The sequence below is a fragment of the Oryza brachyantha genome, chromosome 10, assembly GCF_000231095.2.
Source record: "Oryza brachyantha chromosome 10, ObraRS2, whole genome shotgun sequence".
Taxonomy (NCBI): domain Eukaryota; kingdom Viridiplantae; phylum Streptophyta; class Magnoliopsida; order Poales; family Poaceae; genus Oryza; species Oryza brachyantha.
Genome location: NC_023172.2, coordinates 6,421,650 through 6,445,204, shown reverse-complemented (window position 1 = coordinate 6,445,204; position 23,555 = coordinate 6,421,650). Strand labels below are relative to the sequence as shown.

The 23,555-nt window shown below is 40.5% G+C and overlaps 2 protein-coding genes across 2 annotated transcripts; one reads left to right on the top strand and one right to left on the bottom strand.

Moving 5' to 3' along the window:
* Positions 1–9,218: 9,218 nt before the first annotated feature.
* On the top strand, positions 9,219–11,350 carry LOC102704205 (flavonoid 3'-monooxygenase CYP75B3). The gene is made up of 2 exons (XM_006664987.3): positions 9,219–10,169; positions 10,278–11,350. The coding sequence occupies exons 1-2, from the start codon at positions 9,243–9,245 to the stop codon at positions 10,917–10,919; spliced, it is 1,569 nt and encodes a 522-aa protein (XP_006665050.1). The 5' UTR covers positions 9,219–9,242; the 3' UTR covers positions 10,920–11,350.
* Positions 11,351–17,941: 6,591 nt separating this feature from the next.
* LOC102704480 (ATP synthase subunit gamma, mitochondrial) lies at positions 17,942–22,954 on the bottom strand. Its single transcript, XM_006664988.2, has 9 exons — positions 22,745–22,954; positions 22,075–22,118; positions 21,818–21,970; positions 21,036–21,149; positions 20,831–20,958; positions 19,003–19,125; positions 18,800–18,916; positions 18,507–18,628; positions 17,942–18,383 (listed from the first exon to the last, which is right to left on the bottom strand). Exons 1-9 carry the CDS (start codon positions 22,843–22,845, stop codon positions 18,314–18,316), a joined length of 972 nt encoding a protein of 323 aa, XP_006665051.1. The 5' UTR covers positions 22,846–22,954; the 3' UTR covers positions 17,942–18,313.
* Positions 22,955–23,555: the final 601 nt, after the last annotated feature.

Genomic DNA, 23,555 nt, shown 5'->3' with positions numbered 1-23,555 from the left:
GGGTGTCGTTTAGATTCGTAAACTTAAAAATTACACGTCTAAATCCACCATCTTAGTTTAATGGATCATAGCCAGTCCAAATATCATTTGAATAAAGTTGACCATGGACAGAGTTGTTTGCAAATATATTATTTACGTAGAATGCCACATCAGCAGTCAACTTCAGTCAAATGTGGTTTGGACCGGATATGATTCATTAAAGCAAGATGGTGGACCTATATATACAATTTAAAAGTTTACAGACTTAAATAGCATATGCTCTCAAGTTAAGGACACTGATGTGTAATTTTTATGTTTATGGATCTAGATGACATTTGCTTCCAATTTTATGGATCCTGATTTTCTCCCCTGACCCTGGCCCCACAATGGACATCGGGGCAAATTCCATCCCTCGCTGCGGCCTGAGGATCTGCATCTCCCAACCGGTGTGGTAGAGGAGAAGACTAAGGTGGTGTTTAGATTGAGAAATTTTTTAGAAGAAGTGTCACATCAAATGTTTGACCGGATGTCGGAAGGGGTTTTTGGACACGAATGAAAAAACGAATTTCACGGCTAGCCTAGAAACCGCGAGACGAATCTTTTGAGCCTAATTAATCCGTCATTAGCACATGCTGGTTACTGTAGCACTTATGGCTAATCATGGACTAATTAGAAAAGATTCGTCTCAAGATTTCTTTCATAATTGTACAATTAGTTTTTTGATTCATCTATGTTTAATGCTTTATTTAGATGTCCAAAAATTCGATGTTTTTGGAAAAAAATTTTAGAAACTAAACAAGGCCTAAGAGGAGGAGAAAGGAGGTCACCTGGGTCCTGGGCTCCATCCAGCGTGGAGGGGATGAGGCAGCGATAGCGACTTGGGGGAGGCTACCCAGACAGTCTGCGTGGAGGGGAGGAGAGAAACTTTTTTATTTTTAAAACATTTTTAATAAATAATTTTGTTACTAAACCTCTAAGAAAAATATTTGCATCGTATGAATCTTTTGGCCATACCACCAATATTGGTGTGGCGATACGGCTTGTCACGCCATATTGTCGTTGGCATGATAGTATTGTCTTACCACGCCACTGACATTGGTGGTACAAGACTGTCACCCCATGCCACGCCGACCAGGCTGCCACGCCACCTACACTGACGTGGCCAAAAGGTTCGGTTTTTTAAAAAAATTGCAGGGTGATTTAGTAATAAAATTACTTGCTAAAAAGGTTTATTTAATAACTATTATGAATTTTATTCCATCGTTTGCATTAGTGTTATTGTTACGAGATAAGAAACCAAGTCACACACTACTGTCAGATTTGTTACCATGCACGTAATATTACTCGACTAATCTTTGTAAGTTTTGGTGTGGAAAATAAGTTAACCTTATCATAATAAATAGGCCATTCGAATACCTGCTATCATCCGTATTCTTCGTAGTAGTGCTCGAATCCTATATAATAGTCTAACTACACAGACGTTGTTGCTGTCCATGAACAATACCGATCGAGTACGATGAATGATATATCGATCGGTAGGATGTTGATTCCAAGTGCATATGATATGTTAAGGACAGATGATTTTTTTTTTCTTGCAGGGAACATGGTGGTGGTTGAGACACGGCCGTGCCGGGTAGGTGCTGCTTGCGGTGGAGGCGAATTGAACGTGAGCACCGAATATCCTATGCGCGAGGGGCAGGCTAGATTCGATCTAACACGTGGCTCCGATGAAAGCCAGATGCAGGAACGGACAGAAACTATACAGTACTAATATATCTTTTGGCAGTGTCGGTTCATCTCGTTATATGATCGCTTCAAATATATCTTTTGTCTCATTTATGAGTAACCAAACGTTCAGATTTTAACTTCTTTTTGCCGGGTTTTAGATGTTGTCGTACTAATAATTTTCCAAAGGCAGTTTACAAACAAAAGTAATTAATACAACCCATCAAATAAATACCTATATACTCCGTACGTCCCTAAATATTTGACGCTGTTGACTTTTTTATATAAGTTTGACTATTCGTTTTATTTAAAAAAATTACATAATTATTAATTATTTTATATTATTTTATTTATTGTTAAATATACTTTTATGCATATATATAGTTTCACATATTTTAAAAAAAATGAATAAAACAAATAGTCAAACATGTGTCAAAAAGTCAACGGCGTCAAATATTCAGAAACAGAGGTCCTATATATATAGGAGAACCATGAATGATTAATATCATGTCTGCAGAATTGTGTGTTCATAGTTAAACTTTGACCACTTACTTTAATTTGCAAGAAAATATGAGCAATTACAAGATATTGTATTAGCGTAGTGTGGTTCATCCTAAATATAACAACTATGCTTTCATTCAAATGGAACCCTTCAAAATCTAGTTGTAGTGAAAGTTAAAACAAAGCGAGCATATTTATATGCCCCTATCTATTGCGCCAGGATCTATGTTAGCAAAGAGGAGTTGTTTGCGTACCCACCCCGCCCATAAGTACTACCCTCTCCCTCACCATATGCCAGCGAAAAAACCACCCAAAAGAATAAAAAAACCCAATGTACCAAAAAAAAATCAGGATGTGAAAAATTAAAGATTGCCCATCCAGCAAGGAGAAATTATGTTGAACATATGCTACCGAGAGAAAAAACAAGATAAAAACTATGTATGACAAGATTAAGTATCGTATGGAACTCATGACATGTCTTTCCTATGATTTTTTTAAGGTTCACTCAAATGATTTTGAGTACAAATTCTATAAAGAAGAAATTGGAACTAAAATATATGACTCTACGATAAATTTGTGCCTTATATATCATATGAAAATAGATGAAATGATAAATATATCTTACCAAAGTTTTAAATAAAATATTTAATACACTTATAAAAATATATTTCTAAATTTCAACGTGAGGGGTATGTTAACTAGGGGGATCACTATGCACTTGCTTGGTCGATGTCAATAAAGTCAATATCGGAGAAGGAATGCTTTCAATTCAGAAAAGCGGCATATAGCTACCTACTCATATGAAAATTAACTGAGACAGCCAGAGACAACCAAAGCTAGCATATCCAGCACGCAATCAATATACATGCAGACCCTTCGAGCGAAATATCATTTGGGAACTTTGTTTTGATTCATAAATCGCTCCCACCAATATCTAGCAATTTCAAGTGTTTGCTATATAGTTGGATAAAAGCTCAAATTCGATAAGCCTAAAATAGTATGCTACTGCATTTCTTTGCCTTGTCAAAAGTTGCCAACATTTAAAGTTCTGTTCTTTTGGTGCAATTTAATTAATAGTATAAATGATGAAACAAAATTGTTGCAAATTTAACATCCTATTTAGAAATATGCAATGATAAACTTCTATAATATTTTTTTAAAAATATTTCATTTAATAAATTAGAAAACATGCACATAAAACCAATAAATAATTATGAGATAATCTCGATACACGGACGCAATGTTAGTTTCTAGAAACCAGCCGTTATAATCTTTTGCACTGTGGGGGTAGCTGTGTTTAGTGGCCAAAAACATGGCCAAGCAGATCATACTCCAACAAACTAGTACAGCATTAACTGGGGTGCTGGGACAAGTGGCTGCACATGTCACCGTTTTGATGTCCAAATCCCTAGGACAGGAGCGATGGTGAAAGGGATATACTAACTATCCTTTAAAAAATGTACTTGTAACCAGAATCTAGATAGTTAGCAGTAAAATTTCCATACTCTCCAGCTACTTCTTATTTTCAAAACTCATAGCTCGGAAACATATTTCATCATTTCTTATTTTCAAAAGATTTGCATATTTTTTTCAATAAATCCATTAATTTTTTGGACGTTTTGAATGATTCTTATAACTCCTCATCTCCCTCTTCCTAATTTGTATCTATCACGCATAATATGTAGCTCTGCCTCCCACCACACCTCACTCCCCTTCGGCCGCTGTGAACCCACATGGCTACAACATGCAAATGCATTCAATTGGAAACATTGTCATACGGTGAGCGTGAGAGGTAGTTATGCAGTACATGACAAACATAAGGTGAATAATGTGTTTCATTAATTACCCATGTGTACCTACAATTTCATGATTCGACCACATATTTAACGATTACTTTTCTATTTTACGCTATGTCCGTCCCAAAATAGTTGACCGGTTTACAATAAACAAATACCCTAAAATAGGTGACCACATAGAGTACTATTGGCACCTTCTTTTGACTAACATGGATTCACCTAAAGATTTGCGATGTTACAAACGGATAAACACCCATTTCACAGGCAAAACAAAGTTTTATATGACAAACCTACAGTAGAATTCGTAGTCCCATGGCGAGGACAAACATCTTACGCCACAAATGGAAAAAATATGAATGAATGAAGGCTAAAACAAGGGAAAAAGTAGAGATAAGGTACGAAACAATTCAATTGACCGGTTGGATCTTGTGTTGTTGTAGAGTGTTGGTTGTAGCAGCTATATCGGCCTTAGCCCTTCATATAGGGGTTTGGCTTGCCTTCATATAACCTTAATTATAGCTTATTCAAATTTTGTCTCATCCTACCCCCAACCACCACTCCGCCCTTAACCATCTCATTTTTCATTTGAAAGATCTAAGACATTTTTTCTCTACTTACTATTTGTCTCCTCTCTTCCAAAATAATAACTTGGTTTGGGACCGAGGAAGTATATAAAATATGAATGCACCACCATGTGCACACAACTCTATACATGCAATTGTTTAATTTTGTATCACTTGTGTTCGTTGTTGGAACAACAAGATTTGCCTATTACAATAACACACCAGCTTTAATGATATGTAGTCCAACATCAATAACTAATGTAGTATTGAGCAAATGCATCCAACTGAGATTGATCAACACAATTCCAGAAAATATATTGACCTCAAACTTCCATTGAGAGTTGTGACGAGGAACTAGGTCCTAATGTTCTAAAAGATATGGATAAGCCGATTATGGAGATTCAATGTTGCATTGAATTCTTACCAGCAAATAGTTGCATCCTATCGTTCAAACCATACTTTGAAAGTTGTTGCAATCCTGCAATTTTTAGTAGAAAACATAAAACAACACAAGTGTGTTATCCCAATCAACTACGCAGGTGTGTTTGGTTTGATGATGGTGTAGGTTGGTTACACCCATCCCTATTTTTTGGATGGAATGTTCATAGTTATCTGTTTTGTTCGATGGATGGTTTGGGTCTTATTTTTTATTTGAGATAGGGGAGGGATGGGATGGACCTACGTGCATCGGAGGAGTTGTATGCGTGGAAGAGCTCGACCAATAGTGGGCACACGTGACGCGTAGAGTAGCTCATCGACGGTGGCCATGCATGCGAGGAGCTGAGATGGTTAGGTTGGAGGTGGAGGTTGGCCCGAGCTGGAGTTGGAGGAGTTGGTCACCGGTGGGTTCCAAGCAGTTGTAGAGGTGCAGTCGGCAATCAATCTAGAGGTTGAAGGTGGGGTTGGCCAAAGGTGCAGGTGGAGGTGGCGACGAATATTGACTCTTTGTGGGCGATAAGGGGGTTGATGATCCCTGACCTCGGGGCGTCAAGTTGCTCTACTTGGTCTGACTGATTTTGGGATGTGTCGTATGAGCTAGACAAGGATTTGGAAGGAAATTTCTTCTCACAAGTCCAACCCATCCCACCGATCTACAAACCAAAGGACCTTGAGACTATTGTCTTTCAGTATGTTTTACTACATTGTTTGTCATTTTCACCATTACTATATGTTTTATCCAATTCAAAGGGGTGGATATTTGTTTTTTCACCACAAAGTATTGAACAACAAATAAATGTTGCGGGACTAGTGAGCACATGAAAACGGTGGAAAAGACCATACATGGCGTGGATGACCAAAAATGTAGTAGAACTTAGCAGAAGATAGAATTTTCATGTGCGAATATCATTGTGCTCTAAGTCCTTAACCCTTGTTGGTTCATTCCACCATTCCCAATGTGCCAAATGATGTTTTCTCTAAGTTGTCAGCATTTTAACTTGTTTCTATCGATTCGCACACATGAAGAAAAATACAATAGTAGTACCACATTTCACAACACAAAAATCATGCATGCAAGATTGATGTTGTTACTTTATAAACATGCATGTTCAAGAGTCACAGGCAACTCAAAACACAAAATCATCACAAATCGTAATTAAGCCCGTCTACTATGAGGTTGTAGCCAAGCCATTCAAGAGTCGTACGGCAACTCACATTGTTAATCTTCGAAGCATGCATATTGATTCTAGTTTTTAAAATTATTTTCGTGTTGTTACTTTATAAACATGCATGGTTTCGCAATTATATGCTTATGGAATTACCTATGATTTGCTATGAAACCCTTATCCTATTACCTTCTAACCTAGCTTTTAATCTTTGTTTCAGTGATATACTTTGTCATGCTTATTTCTCTACCTCACATAATTTGGTTTAGGACTTTGTCCTGTAATGAAAATAGTTGTGTTTAGGGGATTGCACTAAAATAGCTAAAACATGACTAATGGTAGGCTGTAAGTGCATGGTTTCGATGGAAGTCCTCATAGCAATTAAGGACCATTTCATAGGAAACTGTTGGGAGACTTATCCGTACTTACCGCAAGTCGCTATGGGCAATGGCTAGGCTTGAAATATAGTTTTCTCCTCTCCTAGCCCCTCAGGGATGGATTGATCGATTGTCAAATCTGTCATGGCACAAGAGGGTAGTTTGGCTGACCCGATCGAGGGTGTGAGAGGTGAAACCTCAATGTGGTATGAATGGTTAGGAGTGGGTTATGTAAATGGTCCTGTCACAACCTCTTCGCAGGATGTCATGGTGAGATGTTGACGTACAACTACATATGTGAGGCTATGTCTTATGGGTAAAGTTGTACACTTCTGATTAGAGTCAAACTATTAAAACAACCACTCTCAGGGTTATGGGTGATCAAACAAGATTCACCCTAATTAGTTTCATTGTTTTCATAATTAAATGATTTTTGTTAAAATTTCTTAAGTTGATGGGATACGCTAGTATCGTGTGGTTAAACATGGTATTATTGTCACGGGTATTGATGTGTGCACGGGTGGGCCGATCTTTTGGTGAGTTAAGATAACTATGATTTGTGGAAATATGAGTTTAAACGAGATAAGTTTAAACACATAATAAGGTGGGGTTCGGAACAAGTATCTGGGCAGTCTAGCCGACACGCCCATTTACAAGCGAAGTAGCGATGGCTAAACTTTCAATTAATCAAAGCGCAACTAACCCTAAAGGGGAAACAAGCTATTTAAGGAGTGGAGGAGGCCATAGGGGTGTTCTCCTCCTATTTGGGCGCAGCGCCCCTTTGGCCCCTCTTCGGTCGGGGTCCTAGACGAAGTTACAAGTTCATAGTCCCACAAAAGATGGTGCAACACCTTATTTCAATGATTATGGATGACTCGAAAGGAATATTGCAATGAGATTGGATCCATTGGAAAGAGAACTCCGGATCCTTTCCATTAAGTACTCATGGGCCTGAAACGGATATCGTATGTAGATTTGACGTCCATTTGATGTTAGCACTATCCTAGGAATCCAAAGTAGAAACTAGACCTCGGACGCGTTGATCTTAATATATTCTTGTTGGCATATGATGTGAGCAATGGTTATATTCATGATTGCCATGGACATATCAACTGATCTTAATATATTCTTGTTGGCACAATGCCAATATTGGTTGAGCTTGGTGCGGTGTGGTTTAACACTAACCGATGGTTGGTTTAATAATGTTACTTAATTGATCAGTTGTTTTTTTTTACTTTTGTGAAAGTAATTGGTTTGTAAATATTTTTTTGTGCAAAAGCTACCCTTGAGCCTTTATTTTCTAGGGCATTTCACTGATGATAACAAATTTGCCACTCGATGTCTATGACAGGTGGGTTCAGTGGCAAATTTGTTATCACTACTCGTAAGAGTGTCAAAAAGTTAAGTATTCCTTATTTTCTTTGTACATTTCTATTGATCTATTTTATTGTATTTGTTCGGTGTGGCTTGTTGAGTACGATGGTTGTACTCAGCCTTTGTTTTCCCCCTTTCGCTAGAAGCCGAAGGTGCATCTAATGACAAGCCATTTGAAAATTAGGCAGGTTGCTACACTCAAGTGTTCTGCCACTGTTGTTGCTTCTGGTCTGTTGCTATTAAGTGGTGGTTTAGTGCTATTTTGTCCATGTTTGTTGAGATAATCGGAGTAACAAACACTCGATAGACGATAGATCGGTAACTCCAAATGTTTGATTTATAGGATTACATTGGAATAAGTTTATTATATATTATTTGCATTACTAAACATAGTCGTAACGTTAGCATGGACAAAATACTAGTAATGAAACTAATTATCACGGTGATTTTTTTAAATAATTAGCATAAGTATAGAAAAGAGATACATTCATAAAGAAAAATCAATGGAGAATTTATTGCCTCTAATTTAAAATTATATTATTGATTTCCTCATTGTGTATAAAAAAACCTTTTGTTCATATTTATCTATGACCACGGTCTCCTAAATGCATAAGTGAAAGGAGTAACAAATTGGAAGCAATGTTTGGTTGTTGTGTTCTTTTTCAGCTAAATTTAAAAGATGAAAGAATATCTGATTTTTATGATAGCTATTTAACTGCATAAACGATAAAATTAATTAGTACAAAGTTAAAAATCTATTTTAGAAAGACGAGATGATGTACTTATATATATAATATTTTTATAAAAAATACACCATTTATTAGTTAGGAAAGTATGTGTGCAAAAGCTGCGCAAAAATCTGACAAAAATGTTGGGTACAAAACACAACAGATAGATCTGAACAAATATAATTATTAGCCATTGCACCATAATGAAATCCATCATCGTTGCCCATAGCCCACGATGTTTGATTTCACAAAGGGCAAATTGATGTCTCGATGGATCATCACGTACATAAGGAAGAAAAGTTTTTAAAACAAAGAAGAGTAAATAAGAACGAGGTCAACTTGGACGTATTATATTTATCGCTATACGGAATAATCTTGTGTCATCGATGATTTTTTTTCTTTAAAAATTGAGTGCAACTCGCACCAAACATATATGAAATAAACGAAGAGTACCAAATAAAATTAAAATAGTGACACGGGTAGGTACGAATGGTAGTTCGTTAGCTGCACGGCACGCGGAGTGCGTATATCAACTACCCTGGCCGCCTTAGACATTCCAGTATTCCACCGGTTCACCGAACGGAATCAACGGGTCATGGACGTGCCTCTTCCGCTGCTGCTCGGCTCCATAGCCGTGTCCATCGCCGTTTGCTACCTCATCTTCGTCCGCAACGGGGCGGCAGGGAAGCGGCGGCCTTTGCCGCCCGGGCCACGCGGGTGGCCTGTGCTGGGCAACCTGCCGCAGCTTGGCGACAAGCCGCACCAAACGATGTGCGCGCTGGCGCGGGAGTACGGGCCGCTGTTCCGGCTCCGGTTCGGCTGCGCCGAGGTGGTCGTGGCCGCGTCCGCGGACGTGGCGGCGCAGTTCCTCCGCGTGCACGATGCCAACTTCAGCAACCGCCCGCCCAACTCCGGCGCCGAGCACGTCGCGTACAACTACCAGGACCTTGTGTTTGCGCCCTACGGCGCGCGGTGGCGCGCGCTGCGGAAGCTGTGCGCGCTCCACCTCTTCTCGGCCAAGGCGCTCGAGGACCTCCGTGCCGTCAGAGAGGGCGAGGTCGCGCTCATGGTCAGGAACCTGGCGCGGCAGGCGGCGGCGACGGCGCCGGTAGTGCTGGGGCAGGAGGCGAACGTCTGCGCCACGAACACTCTGGCCCGCGCCACCATCGGTCGCAGGGTGTTCGCCGTCGACGGTGGCGAGGGCGCCAGGGAGTTCAAGGAGATGGTGGTGGAGCTAATGCAGCTGGCAGGCGTTTTCAACGTCGGCGACTTCGTGCCGGTGCTCCGGCCGTTAGACCCGCAGGGCGTGGTGGCGAAGATGAAGAGGCTGCACCGTCGGTACGACGACATGATGAACGGGTTCATCAATGAAAGGAAGGACGGTGGCAAGCCCGACGGGTTCGCCGCCGGCGAGCACAGCAACGACCTCCTGAGCGTGCTGCTCGCGAGGATGCAGGAGGAGCAGAAGGTGGACGGCGACGGCGAAAAGGTCACCGAGACTGACATCAAAGCTCTGCTCCTGGTAAGATCCTGACCGTGCATTTCAGATTCCCATGGAGGGACCGTCCAATTCGAACACACTTTGACACCGACGACATATTTCTTCCTCTCTTTTTATGGATTGTAACAGAACCTGTTCACGGCGGGGACGGACACGACATCGAGCACCGTGGAATGGGCACTAGCGGAGCTGATCCGGCACCCGGACGTCCTCAAGGAGGTCCAGCACGAGCTCGACACCGTCGTCGGCAAGGGCCGGCTCGTATCCGAGTCCGACCTCCCACGCCTCCCCTACCTCGCCGCGGTGATAAAGGAGACCTTCCGGCTTCACCCATCCACACCACTCTCATTGCCTCGGGAGGCTGCGGGGGATTGCGAGGTGGACGGCTACAGCATCCCCAAGGGCACCACCCTTCTGGTCAACGTGTGGGCTATAGGCCGCGACCCGGCCATGTGGCCTGACCCGCTGGAGTACCGGCCAGCCCGGTTCCTCCCTGGCGGGACGCACGCGGAGGTGGACGTCAAGGGGAGCGATTTCGGCCTCATCCCATTTGGAGCGGGACGGAGGATCTGCGCAGGCCTCAGCTGGGGCCTGCGAATGGTGACGCTGATGACCGCCACGCTGCTGCACGGGTTTGATTGGGCTCTGGCTAATGGCGAGACGCCGGACAAGCTGAACATGGAGGAGGCCTATGGGCTCACCTTGCAGAGGGCCGTGCCCTTGATGGTCCAGCCCGTGCCAAGGCTGCTTCCATCGGCTTATGGGCTGTAGGCAGTTGTACTAGTAGCCAGTAAGGCAGAGCAAGCGTAAGTAAGTGTCTTTTTATTTATTGAACCTTTTTACTATCTATTTTTTAAAAACAAACTATTCTAAAACTATTTTCCAAATCTGCACAATTTAATCATATGATCGCATTTTGGAAATAAGTTTTGGGACTTTTATTTTTAAAAATAAATATTAAAAAGGTTCAAAAGATTGAAAAATATATGTATACTTATTTTCAAACTTGAACGAGTGTTATATGGCACAAAGGAACTTCAGGAAACACTCTAGATGGAACTGGTCAAGTTACTGTCGCTGTAAATTAAGGTAAGAAAACGGTGGAAACTACTTGTAGTGTTTATCGGATGATGTGAAATATTTTGTTGTCATTTGGTGAAAGAATAAAGTAGTGTCGGTGTTATTTGGCAATGAGGTATTAAGAGCATCTCTCCAAGAGAATATGACCATCTTACTTGCGATACTTAAATTTATCGATTTTAAAAAAGAAATATCATCCAAAAGAGTGGTTATTTGACTTGTCATACCATTTAAAGGCTAAACTTGAGTCCTTAATGGTATATAGCAGAACAAACTAAAAACATGCTTGTATGGTACATATATATTACAGTGAGTCACAATATAACCATTTTGATGGAACGAAATGATTCACACGCGAGAAATTTAATTATCCAAAGTGCATTGGAAACAAGCACAACTCTTTCTGCTGGAACGGAGTTAAATTATGGGATGAATTCGTGATGTTGCTCATGTCAGCAGTGGGGTGATTGTCAAATGGCATGTTTATAAACGAAAAATAATTTGTGAATAAAAATTTTATATCCGTATTCTTAACAATCTGAAGGTCAATGCTGTAAAATAAACTTTGGTAACAAAAACTCAAAATCAACTTCAAATTTAAGGTTGAAAATTTAAATTAAAAGACAAAGGTGAGTGTATTCTTCCGAAGTTTGACAAGTGGAGTAATCCGTTGTTCAACTAAAATTGTTTCAAAACTTCTTCCTTCAAGATGATACAGACATAGAGTTGACCTAGAAAAAATAATTACAAAATTTCACCTTCCGGCAGAAGGAGATAATTCTGCCATCTTGATGCAGCTACAGTTGACCATATGACGCCTTGAGTTGAGGGGAGGCGGCAACGGGAGTGGAGGCGGCATTGGTATCGGTTGGAGCTGAGGCGACGGTGCCAGCGGCAGGAGGAGAGGCGACGGCGCGGTGATTGGAGGGGAGGTAGACAGGTGGCGGCTAGAGCCTAGAGAGAAAGGAAGTGGGGATTAGGTATTATGTGGGTTTGGGCTGTTAGGCTATTTTAGGACGGTAGGTTAGACTTCAGGGCCTTATGAGTACTCCGTGGATGATTTTTAACCCTATCCTCACCTCCAAAATTTATAGCGCCTCGTCCCTGTTTTCCCGTGGGGCGAAAATGTCCCCTGTCCCCTCCTAGGAAAATTGCCAACCCTAAGCATGTGAACAATTGACCACTGTCCGCGGATAGTGACGCTCAACTACGTGTTGGTGAGGCATGCTCCAAACCCAGTTCATCCTTGGCCCATAGTTGGCCCCCGGCAGCATCGAGGCGGCCGCATGGCTCAATTGGTACGCACGCTGTGATTTTAGTATCTTAAATGCATAAGTAAAATCACATAGCTTAAATTATACTGGTAGTAAACGAATTAAATTTGTGATCAGCCGGCAAAAAAAAACTATTGTACTACACCTGTGTGCACCCTAGCCCTTTTTATTTGTTTGCTGCTACGTAGACATAAGACATGTTGATGACTCTTATTTTTTGTTTCTGCATTTATTTATAAACTAAAATTTAAACTTTTAATCTTAAATTTAGATTTGAGGTTTTTTTATCGTAGTTTATTTTTCGGTGTTGACTTATAGGTTATTAAGAGCATGTATATAAAATTTTTATTTATAAATTAGTAAATATATTGTTTGGTTTTTTCAGCCAAACAATCATCCCTTTACCAGCTAGCTGAATATGTCAACATTGATTAATGTTTCGCACTATGCGCGCAATAAATTCCATCATCTTTTATTGAGAAGCTTGCCATTTCAACGTAAGGCCCTTTTCAGTCTAAATTTTATTCTCATTAATTATATAGTACCATAGTAAGCCCTCGTCATTTGGTTTTTTACATACCTGTAAACTGAAAAATAAGGTATAATTAAAAAACCATAAAATAAACTTTAAATTTAAGATTGAAAATATAATAAAAGCAAAAGCGAAAAGATGAGACCCATATTATTGTGATGATATGGCAAGAAGTTAATCACACTATCACATAAAAGGAAAAACCAGGAAATCGATCAGTGCCAGATCTACAAAACCTGCTCTGATAGCGCCTCTGGGGCAGCATGTCAAAAATAAAACCGGACAGTACACATGGGCTTAGGGGTGTAAGTGGACCGGTCCGCGTACCCGTTTATAGGTCAATTAAGTGGATAATCCGTAGGCTACCATCAATCGTGCCTGGTAATACTCGACACTAACAGGAAGCACGACCCGTTTGTGCAGAGCCTTGGCTTTGGCTCACATCCCAAAAAACTATGGGCAGCCCCCATTTGTGGCATGTCGTCCACCTCCCCGGCCGCCACCACCGCAAGTGCTCCGCCCCATCTGCCCACTGCGCACGTCCATCTCATCGTCTGACAAGCTATGTGTGTCCACCTGGCTCCACCGGGAGAAGCCGTCAACGAGCCGGACTGGCGTCCTAGCATTCGAAAACCACGGCTAGCTCCCTCCTCTCCTCTTGACAGTGGCGGAAAACCTTTCCATCCTCCTCGCAGCGGCAGCTTCATGCTGAGGCTTTCGGATCTGGCACCACGGGCTCTGGACTAGTCGAACTCAATGCACCAGCTCAAATTGAGCCAATGCGTCGAGCTGGTTGCATTTTTTTAACGAGTAAACTACGCTAATGATACATGAGAGCTTGTGAGGTGGGTGCAATCTAGTACAACAACCTGAGCTTGTGAGGTAGGTGCAATATAGTACAACAACCTATAAAATGCTCGTTTCAGTATAATAACTTGTCTCTTTTGTATAAACCATGATTAATTATGCATGTGTATGCATGTGTAGGTTTAAAAAAAACTATGCATGTGTATTGTTGTTATAGTAACAACATGACACAAGATGATTTATGAAAACTATGCATTCCTTTATTTGTTGTGGCAATAAATAGGAAATAATAGAACTGTATTACCCTTAAAGATGAGAGTTTCTTGTGGTATAAAATTGAATTCAACCACACAAGATAATTATTTTTTTCTTAAGTCAATTGTCCAAGAATTGGTATATGATGACAAGGAGCAAGGAAACATGGTCCTAAACTATTAATTCCCTAAGATAATATTGTTCATGCATTATTTAGTTACCTGGCCCAAGTGGCATATGTGTGGGCACACCACGAGGCAAAGACGGTGGCAAGTGCGGGCAACCTTGATCGAGCCGCATGGCCAGATCAAAGGTTGCCATAGGCTCGAGCGAGTGTGGCCGAGAAAAACAATGACACCATGGCCAGCGGAGTGCACGCCCAACTCGATGGTTGCTGGCTGCGACCATCCAGTGCCACGGTAAGCAGCATGAATGGCGAAGGAAACAGGGGAAGTGGAGGGAGTGCTTATCGAGGGGCAAGACGACGGAAAACGGACACGTGGAAAACATCGACATGGAGAAAGATGGAAAGTGCGGCCCGAGTTAGCAGCGGAGCCACCAATCCAGCTAGAGAGGATAAGAATCGAGGGGTGGATAGAACCAACAATGAACTGGGAAAGGAAGGGAACGAGGTCATCATCACAAGGGAAACTGTGAAACAATGCCGGAAGCGCAAGCGAGAGGGTGGCGAGTTCTGGTTTGATAGGGGGCAGAGAGAGCAGAGCTACGGGGTGGTTTTTATAAGGTCCTAGGGGCGGCAATGGCCAGAGCGCAGCCGACAAGTTCTTTGGAGTGGTAGAGAAAGGGGAAAGCAAGGCGCAATTGTGTGAGCACGTGCACTATGGAGAGTGAGAGGGTGGTTGTAGGGTGGCGGTGTGCATGTGGACGGACTCCTCGAGCAGCATTAAGAAGCAACGCAGGCATGTAGTGCCGCACGGATGATAGTCCGAATAGATCCGGAAAGACCCTACCTATCGTCCTCCTAGGAACAAGACTAGTTGGGCACACGTGGGCCACGTTGGGCCAAGGTAGGTGGAGGAGGGGACAGGGGCAGCGGCTAGGGCGGACCGAGGAGAAATGGTTGAAAACAGCCCAAAAGATTTGCCCCGCCCGACTGAACGAACGAGTCCATCTATTCGGGCTAGTCAAGAAATTCCAATGCTGCAAAACTACTGGTTTACTGAATGAGGGTGGGTAGACCTAAATACTGAAATGTTGTTATTTACTTCCTTCGATAACATAGATTGTTCACTCTTAGGGCACGTATAAAGGGCTATTATTGTCGTCTCTATTAGTGCTTGCTCGCTGACGTGGAAGAGAGAGGATAGGAGAGAGAAAAGTGGTTTTTTTGCATGGAGTCAGCAAAACATCGACTCTTGGCGCATAAAACGAGAAGACAACCAGAAAATCTGCTTTGTACGTATGCTGACTCTAATTAGAAGCGCTGATCAGATAGAATGTGAACGAAGAATTAATTAGCCTGTAATTATATAGAGATAGCTCGAAAGAATCTCCTTTATATGAGGAGTTTTTTCTGCTAACGTGGCTTGAACATGCCCTTATGCCCCATGCATAAAAGTGGCTTGTGCTTTACCACGTTTCGAATAAAAGAATATAAGAAAGTAGGTGGATCGGGATTGCTATTGCGAGTAGCAGAGAGAGTGAGGAAAGAAAACATGATTATGGAGCAAAAGAAAAGGAAAAAAATCCCTTTTTAATTAAATTTATTTTTAGGAATGATTTTTAATTAATTAAAAATTTTTATTGTGCTCCGACAATTCCACTAAAAATATTTAAGGAGTTTTCCTTGAACTCCATTGTCACACATGAAAAATATCCCATTCATGTCACGTTACTATTTAAGGAGTTTTCCTTGAACTCCATTGTCTCTTAATTTGTTTAATATTTCTTTTAGGCAATTATTTTTTGTGTTTTATTCCTAAAAGGGGAAGAACTTGGAGTGTGACACATATCCAACCTATCAAAAAATGGGAGTGCATATGACGCATAGCTATATGCTATGGTTTAAATGTTCCATACAACAGTTTCACACAGCTAATATTTATGTTGCAGTTGTTCAATATAAATGTTCACTAAATTGAACTCGAGGTGCTCAATATATTGTGTTCATGTATCTGCACTAATGTTGCACACGTCATTTTATTTTTTGAAAAAGATCTAGTGTTATTTTGAGTTAGTACAAAATTGTTTTATCGTTTGGTCCAATGTTTTAACTCACACAGTCCATGAATTGAGCCCCAACAGTTCAAATGTTGAAAAATATAAAATTAAAACTTAAAATGTGCAACATAACCATAAACAATTTTTTTCAGCAGAATGTAAGTGTGTGAGATCTTGTTATAAAATTAAATTTATAACAGTATAATGATTACATAAGTGATAGTACATCTGTTTTATATCATAAGACTTTCTAACCTGATTTAAATTCATCAATTAATAAATGTGTATATATATATATAGATTCGTTAGCATCTATATAAATCTAAATAAGGCTAGAAAGTTTTACATTGTGAAGCGGAGAGAGTATTTGAGAAGATAAATCATTTAAGGTTTGAAAATTAAGAACATGCATGCACACAAATAACCCCTCGGATAGTAAGTTAGAGAAGTTGTTTCCCAACAGTTGATGGCTTACATTACACATAATAAACGGTTGATATTGGCACGGGGTTAAGCCATTGCACATAATAAATGGTTAAGCCATTGCACATAATGAACAGTTGGTATTAGCACGGGATAATCGGTTGATATTGACATAAGGTTAAGCCATTGCACATAATAAACGGTTGGTATTGGCACAAAAAAACCAAGGGTGCTAGGAATAGGTGTGGACCGACTCATAGGAAATATGTTGCCAACTCTAGTTCAAATAAATTAAATAAGGTTCATTTTTTTAAGTTATCTTGAATGAAACTTGGTTTATTTATTTGAACCACAGACCGACCCACGTCAAAATCTCTATAGGACAAACAGAGAACTCAGTCACATTTGGATATACTTATAACCATATATTATTAAAAAAAATTGTGCAAATATATTAAAATATAAGTCATGCTGTCGAGGATTGATGTGGACGATAAACTATAGGTTAGGCTCGAAACTCAATGGTTAGGATGAGAAAGAAGACAATTTACCTAGATTCAGGCTCTCGACTTAATGAGATAATACATTAATCATGCTTGACGATTGTATTAGATGTATGATTATCTATCTCTCTCGCAACGCCCTACAAGGTTTGCAAATATGGTAAAATTTTAATCTGATAAGACTAAGATCTATCTTAACTCAAATCCGGTACGTGCTACTCCGTTGATTCCATATAGATATAATCTCCTTTCTATTCGGTACTCTCGTGACTAGTCTGGGGATACCCTTAATATAGGTATCCCACACATGCAGATAATAAATCTATTTATAGACTAAACCATAACAAAATTAACGATATTACATAATTTCTAAATTAAGAATAGTGAAAATTATAAAAATGTAAATGGTGACATCAATTTAAAAACCAGTAGTATCACGTACATTAGGGTGATTTTTTTACGGTATATTTTTAAATAAAAAACAATTTATAATAAAAATTTTATATACACATTTTTAGTGATAACCCAAGAGTGGAAAATAAACATCAGTAAAAGATATTCAAAATCAACTATAAATTTAAAATTTAAAATTCAAATTTCAGCTTATAAACATAAGAAAAACAAAAAAAAAGACTGACATGAATGATACTTCCAATATCTACTGCATGATGGGAGCAACTACACCTAACTTTCATCTATATATACAGATCGCACACACGACGAATCTAAAGGCTAGTATTTTGGTACGAAAGTTAAAAACAAAATAAACTGTAAAGTAGGTTTACCGTTTCGGAGTAGATACCATACACCAGAATGGACGCGAAATCAAACAAATTTATGCAAGATGGTCTATAAATCACAGAAGTGATGAATCTTCATTTATGCAAAATGCGCACAGCTGTTGAAGATTCTTTAAAATATGTCGCCGCTTGGATAAACAAAGATAACTGGAACAAACATTTTCGGAATCGGCAGCACCGTCACGTAACTGGGCTAATTATTGCAACTTAGCATGAGGATCCACTCCACGGAAAACAAGCCTGCTCCATATCACGTGAACTTCTGGAATAGCAAACCCAAAAAAAAAAAAAGAGGGCCAAAATTTCATCATTATCCCTCAAGGGCAGAAGCGCCAGAGATGATCTCAATGAGCTCCGTAGTGATAGATGCTTGACGTGTCCTGCAGGGATAAATTGGAATAAATCAGCCCTTTCATTCATATTATGAATCATATAGTGTTCGTGATACTTGCAACCATATAATGCAGTCAACACACAAAGATAAAGGGGCAGAGATAAATGACCTGTTGTATGTGAGTGTGAGACGATCAAGCATTTCACCAGCATTTCTGCTGGAGCTGTCCATGGCAGACATACGTGCTCCAAGCTCACTGCATGAATTCTCTAAAGCAGCATTATACATAACCTGTCAAAAAGCAGAAACATAAGATCATTTGGACTTACAAAGTAACTCAACGAAAAGAGCTTTGCACTATCTGTTCAGGGGCCTTACAGATGCAACTTGACTTTGTGGCAATAATAATTGTAGGTAATTTATCTATTGAAGAGGCAAATGATTGATAAAGAAAAAACTTACACAAGAAAACTGGAATTCAGTAAGGTTCTGCAGAATTTCCGATTTAGTTTCACCTCCTTCAATTTCATATGAATCCAGATCACCAACCTTACCAGCTTCTGATTCCTTCTCCATAACCTATTACAACGATTAAAACGAATAGTATTAATGTCATGTCAAGTCCTAGGAGAACATATCCGTATGTCATCAGCACTAGTACTTACCTCTGGGGATAGTATGGTTGTTATTGTGGGCTTGAATGATATGACCGAGTGGAACTTGTTAAAAACAACCCTTAAAGCATCATACTCAACATTTTTTAAGATATCATCTGCCAGCACAGCAATCTGAAGCATCATCAAAGAAAATACCATAGTAATCAGTCTAATTGGCACATCAGCTTTTGAAAATCTGTTTAGGCCAACAAACAATAATTGACTGAAGAATTCCCAGAAGATATTTCAAGAAGCGAACCAATGTAAACCCTTTCGGCCAAAGTTTGTTAGCAAAATTATTTTATTTGAATCAGACTTTCTGCTATGCTATATTGCAATGTGCAGCAGGTATACATATCTAGATCATCTTCTTTTTGTCAAGGAAAATGAGATATTTCAATCTATAGCGTAACTAGAAGATCAAAAAAGAAACCAGAGTTTTTAGCACTAAATCTTCTCGTTTCATCAAAACATATCATGTCTATGAACTTCTGCCACAATGGAGTTAACATAAATGAAATTGATCCTGCTAACTGCACAACTGTGCTCCTTCTCAGAGAAGCCACCATTGCCATTACTTGTCCCACACCAACAGGATCCACTACCACAGTTCACATTTCTCTACGTTATCAGCAGGGAGCAATGAGAAAAAGAGGCATGCAACCCTTGTTGCTCCCTCTAATCTGACTCTTGACTCTGATCATTGGCTACGTATGGCAGAGAGAACTAAACAACTCTCCTCTTATCTAACTTTCTGATGGAGCAGACAACCCAAACAAGGCCGTAGTGCTCTACTGGTTGACTTGTCAACATCATAACTTGCCACACAATTTGACAACAGAGCCTTCTTTCCCCCATTTTTCTTCCACCAGTTAGTCTACATCCCTTCCTCTGACCCCTATTTCCCCAGCAGTGACAGGGCTAGACCCAGCAGCACCAAAGTCAGATAGATCTAACACAGTGGCTGCTGTGTCAGCTTGTCAGCATCCAACATAGCAGCTGTGATTTGGTGGGCATGAGTGGATACATCAGCAAGACAGTACAGGCCACAGCAGTTAGTCTTAACGCTAGTGCAGGGAGCGACAGCTGGCTCCAGGAAAAGGAAATGCCAAGATGGCCCCAAACTAACTCTCCATCATCACTTGTGATGGCTGCAATAGTGCCATCTTCTTTCTAGTTTCTAGTCCCAGCTAGTGCTATTGTAAAGCACAAGAGGGACGAACTTGACAATCAATGCACCTCGTTTGAATATCTCATGCAGTGATTTTCCACAATACATCTTGGCCCCATCTTGCCATCAACGAGAGCAAATGTGGAGCAGAATGGAAGAGTGAGCTCAGAGTAGGCTGGAGAGAAATTATGACAATTCCATGAAAAGGCCCAGCAGTTGGAAGTGTTTTTTTATTTAAAAAAAGGCATGTACATGCTACAGATATAGCAGCATACAATTAGCTGAGTTTTTTTTCTGGTATTGAGGTCAAGTGGTCAACTGTGTATAGACCAAAATTTCTCAAAGATAAAAAACCATTTAAAACAGAATCGAGTCTGACTTTGGTATAAATTTGTGTGGCAGAGAATAGGTATGGAGAAATTCAAATGCCTTCTAAATCAGTAAATTAAAAGTCTTGAGTGAGAAGAGAGCAATAAACCTTTTAGATATAGGAATGTTACTCTATCTAGTATTTCTCTTGTAAAGTCCAAAATTCGAGAACATAATTCTCTGACACTACGTAACAATTTTCAATTAACAACACTTAAAACTTAATCCAGACACAGATGACGCTTAACATGATAAAGGTGTGCCATGGCATAGTAAAAACTCAGTACAACAACATACCTGTGTGTAGTTGATAGGATTCTTCTGCAACTCGGATACTGTCATCTCAATGCTATCCTTGGAGTCACGGATGAGTTGAACTTTACCCTTTTCACCTAATATGACATACTTGCTTTCTTTGTCTGGACCTGAGTAGAAGCATAAGAAAATTGATTGTAGTAACTTCCAACATTTAATGATACAAAATTACCATGTAAAGTATTACCAGAAGTCAACTTGTGGAGTGCTTTGCTGACTTTAACTGATGTAGAGTTTATACCACCACAAAGACCCTTGTCAGAGGTAATGGCTACAATAACATTCTTCTTGACATCAACACCTGTTGTTTGCATCATAGACATTAACAACTAAACAAAGTTCTCTTATGGCGAAAAAGGTGATATCCATCTAATTCAGAGAAATTGAAATGTTTGTTTCATGAGAACTAAATATATTAAGACACAAGCAAGCATTGAGTAAACTCAACAAACAGGCTTATCAATACCTACTGAGGACTTATGGATCACTGCATCATTAGTGTTGTACATATATGAGCAAGAAGCATGACACTTGTAGTGCATACATTAATTAGTAAGAAGTGCATCTATTGATTAGATGTTACATGCTTAAACCAGAACCAATAGCTCAAAAGAGTAAAAGACTACTTATTTCTTTAGCACAAATAATACCACACCATCAATCATCTCCTACCTAATCATTGACTTTTCTGAACCATCAAATGAACTTTTTATAGCACAACATAAAATTCTAAGCATTTGGTATGCGGACATGCTGATGCAGTCATAGCCTTCTAGCTTATCATGGTATACAATAACATAGACATCAGGTCTATCTATAATAACTACTCTCTCCTTCCCAAAAAGAATTAACTTTAGGGGATGAATTTGGACAACCGGATGTCTAGATAAGTCTCTAGAAGTTTCCTTTTTTTTTTTGCACAGGAGACATTACAAGGTACTGTAAATATGTACAAGGAACATAACATACTAGGAACGTCCCCAAGAAGAGCGGTGAATGGCTGCCATAGGCCACGTGAATTTTCTGTTCTTATTTGAACAGCTCGAAGCTTTGATGCTGCAACCATCTTCATTGCTTTTGTGATCTTCTGGATGTTTCTAACACTCTTCATCCGGTTCCTCACTGTCAGAAATTTTGATTAGTAAAGATAAAAATAACTTCAATTGTCAATAAGTGGCAAATAAATATGTTCTGAAAGAAATGGAATATAGAAGGAGAATCCTCACCAACTTGTGTTGAAATGGAGCGTGCACCAAATGGGGTAGCCTCCCTAATTTCAAATGTGCATCAACTAGTTAGAACATATTATAGTGGAAGAACCAAACTTAAAGAGAAGTACAACAGTATTGGGGTGAATTTGGCGTGTATAACAAGCATGGATCATTCAGAGAGGTAATCCCAAGGAATTTGGGATGAATTCTTGACATTAATGTTAAAAACGTGCAATTTGCAGTATGATCCGTGTTGATTGCAATTATGCTAGGATTATAACTTCCAAGCATGTGAGATTACAGCGACATATGGATTTTCCCCTCTTGTAGGGTTGCATCAAAACCCTTTCATAAGGGGATGCAGCCAAAGTTCGTATGGATTTCAACAAATTCGTCAACGAGAGGTGGAGAAAAAAAAACTCTACAAATCATTCATCCACACAATCACGGCCGCCATAACATATCCGTCACCCCATACCTACATTTCACAGCGGCACGCGCTCGCACCTACTCGACCTAGATGCGCCTCACATCCTAGGGCAACGAACCCATTTGTCGTCCAACTCGCACACGGCAACAGCAGATCCGTATCCAGATCCAGCGGATACAGGCGAATCGAACCGAAGGCGGATCTGTCAGATCGGTGGGGAGGCAGAGCAGAGAAGGGAGGGGCGGGTAATCTTACTGGTGAGCGGCGGCGGGGGAGCGCGCAGCCATGGCGGCCGCCGGGGAAGGGGCGGAGAGGAGGACGCGCCTCCCCTCCCGTCGCAGCGCCGCCATCGCCATCAACGCCGGTGTGCCTGTAGCTCTCCACTCGATCCGGAGGTCGCTGCTTCGCGGGGGTCGTGTCGCCGCAAGTGGCTGGGAGGACGGAGGGGAGAGAGTGGTTGCGGTGGGGAGGGCATCAGGTGGAGAGGGTGGAGGAGGAGAGGGCACAAGCCCTAACGTGCCAACTTGCGAATGGGCCGCTTGGTCGCAAATGGGCCTCGGAAGGCTGGCCCAGATTGTTGGATGGGCTAACGTGGAACTGTTTTTTAACTATTTTTTGTGTTATATCTATAGTAATAAAAAAAAAGGAGAGTTATGATTTTTTTTATCTTCACCCAATGAAATGCATACCATATTTTGCATTTTAACCCATAACCGTTAGATGGTCTCATCTAACAGCTCAAAACACGCACCAATATTTATGTCTTGCAATCGTAGACATGACACACTACCTTTAAGCCACTACAATCAGCGCTTCCATCATTCCCCTTGATCACGCCTCTGCTCACAGTTTAATTGTGCCTTCACCCTCCCCTAAATCATGCCTATGATCTCTTAGTATTAATTTCACCCCTCCCCCTCAATCAAACCTTCGACATATATGTTCCATCGCACCTCGAGAGCAGAGCCTCCAGAACCAGTCTAGCTCACAGCACAAAAGCCATCTCCTCCTTGCCGGGTGCAGCAGTTCATTGCACCCCCGTGGCCCTTAATTCGTTCCTCTGTCG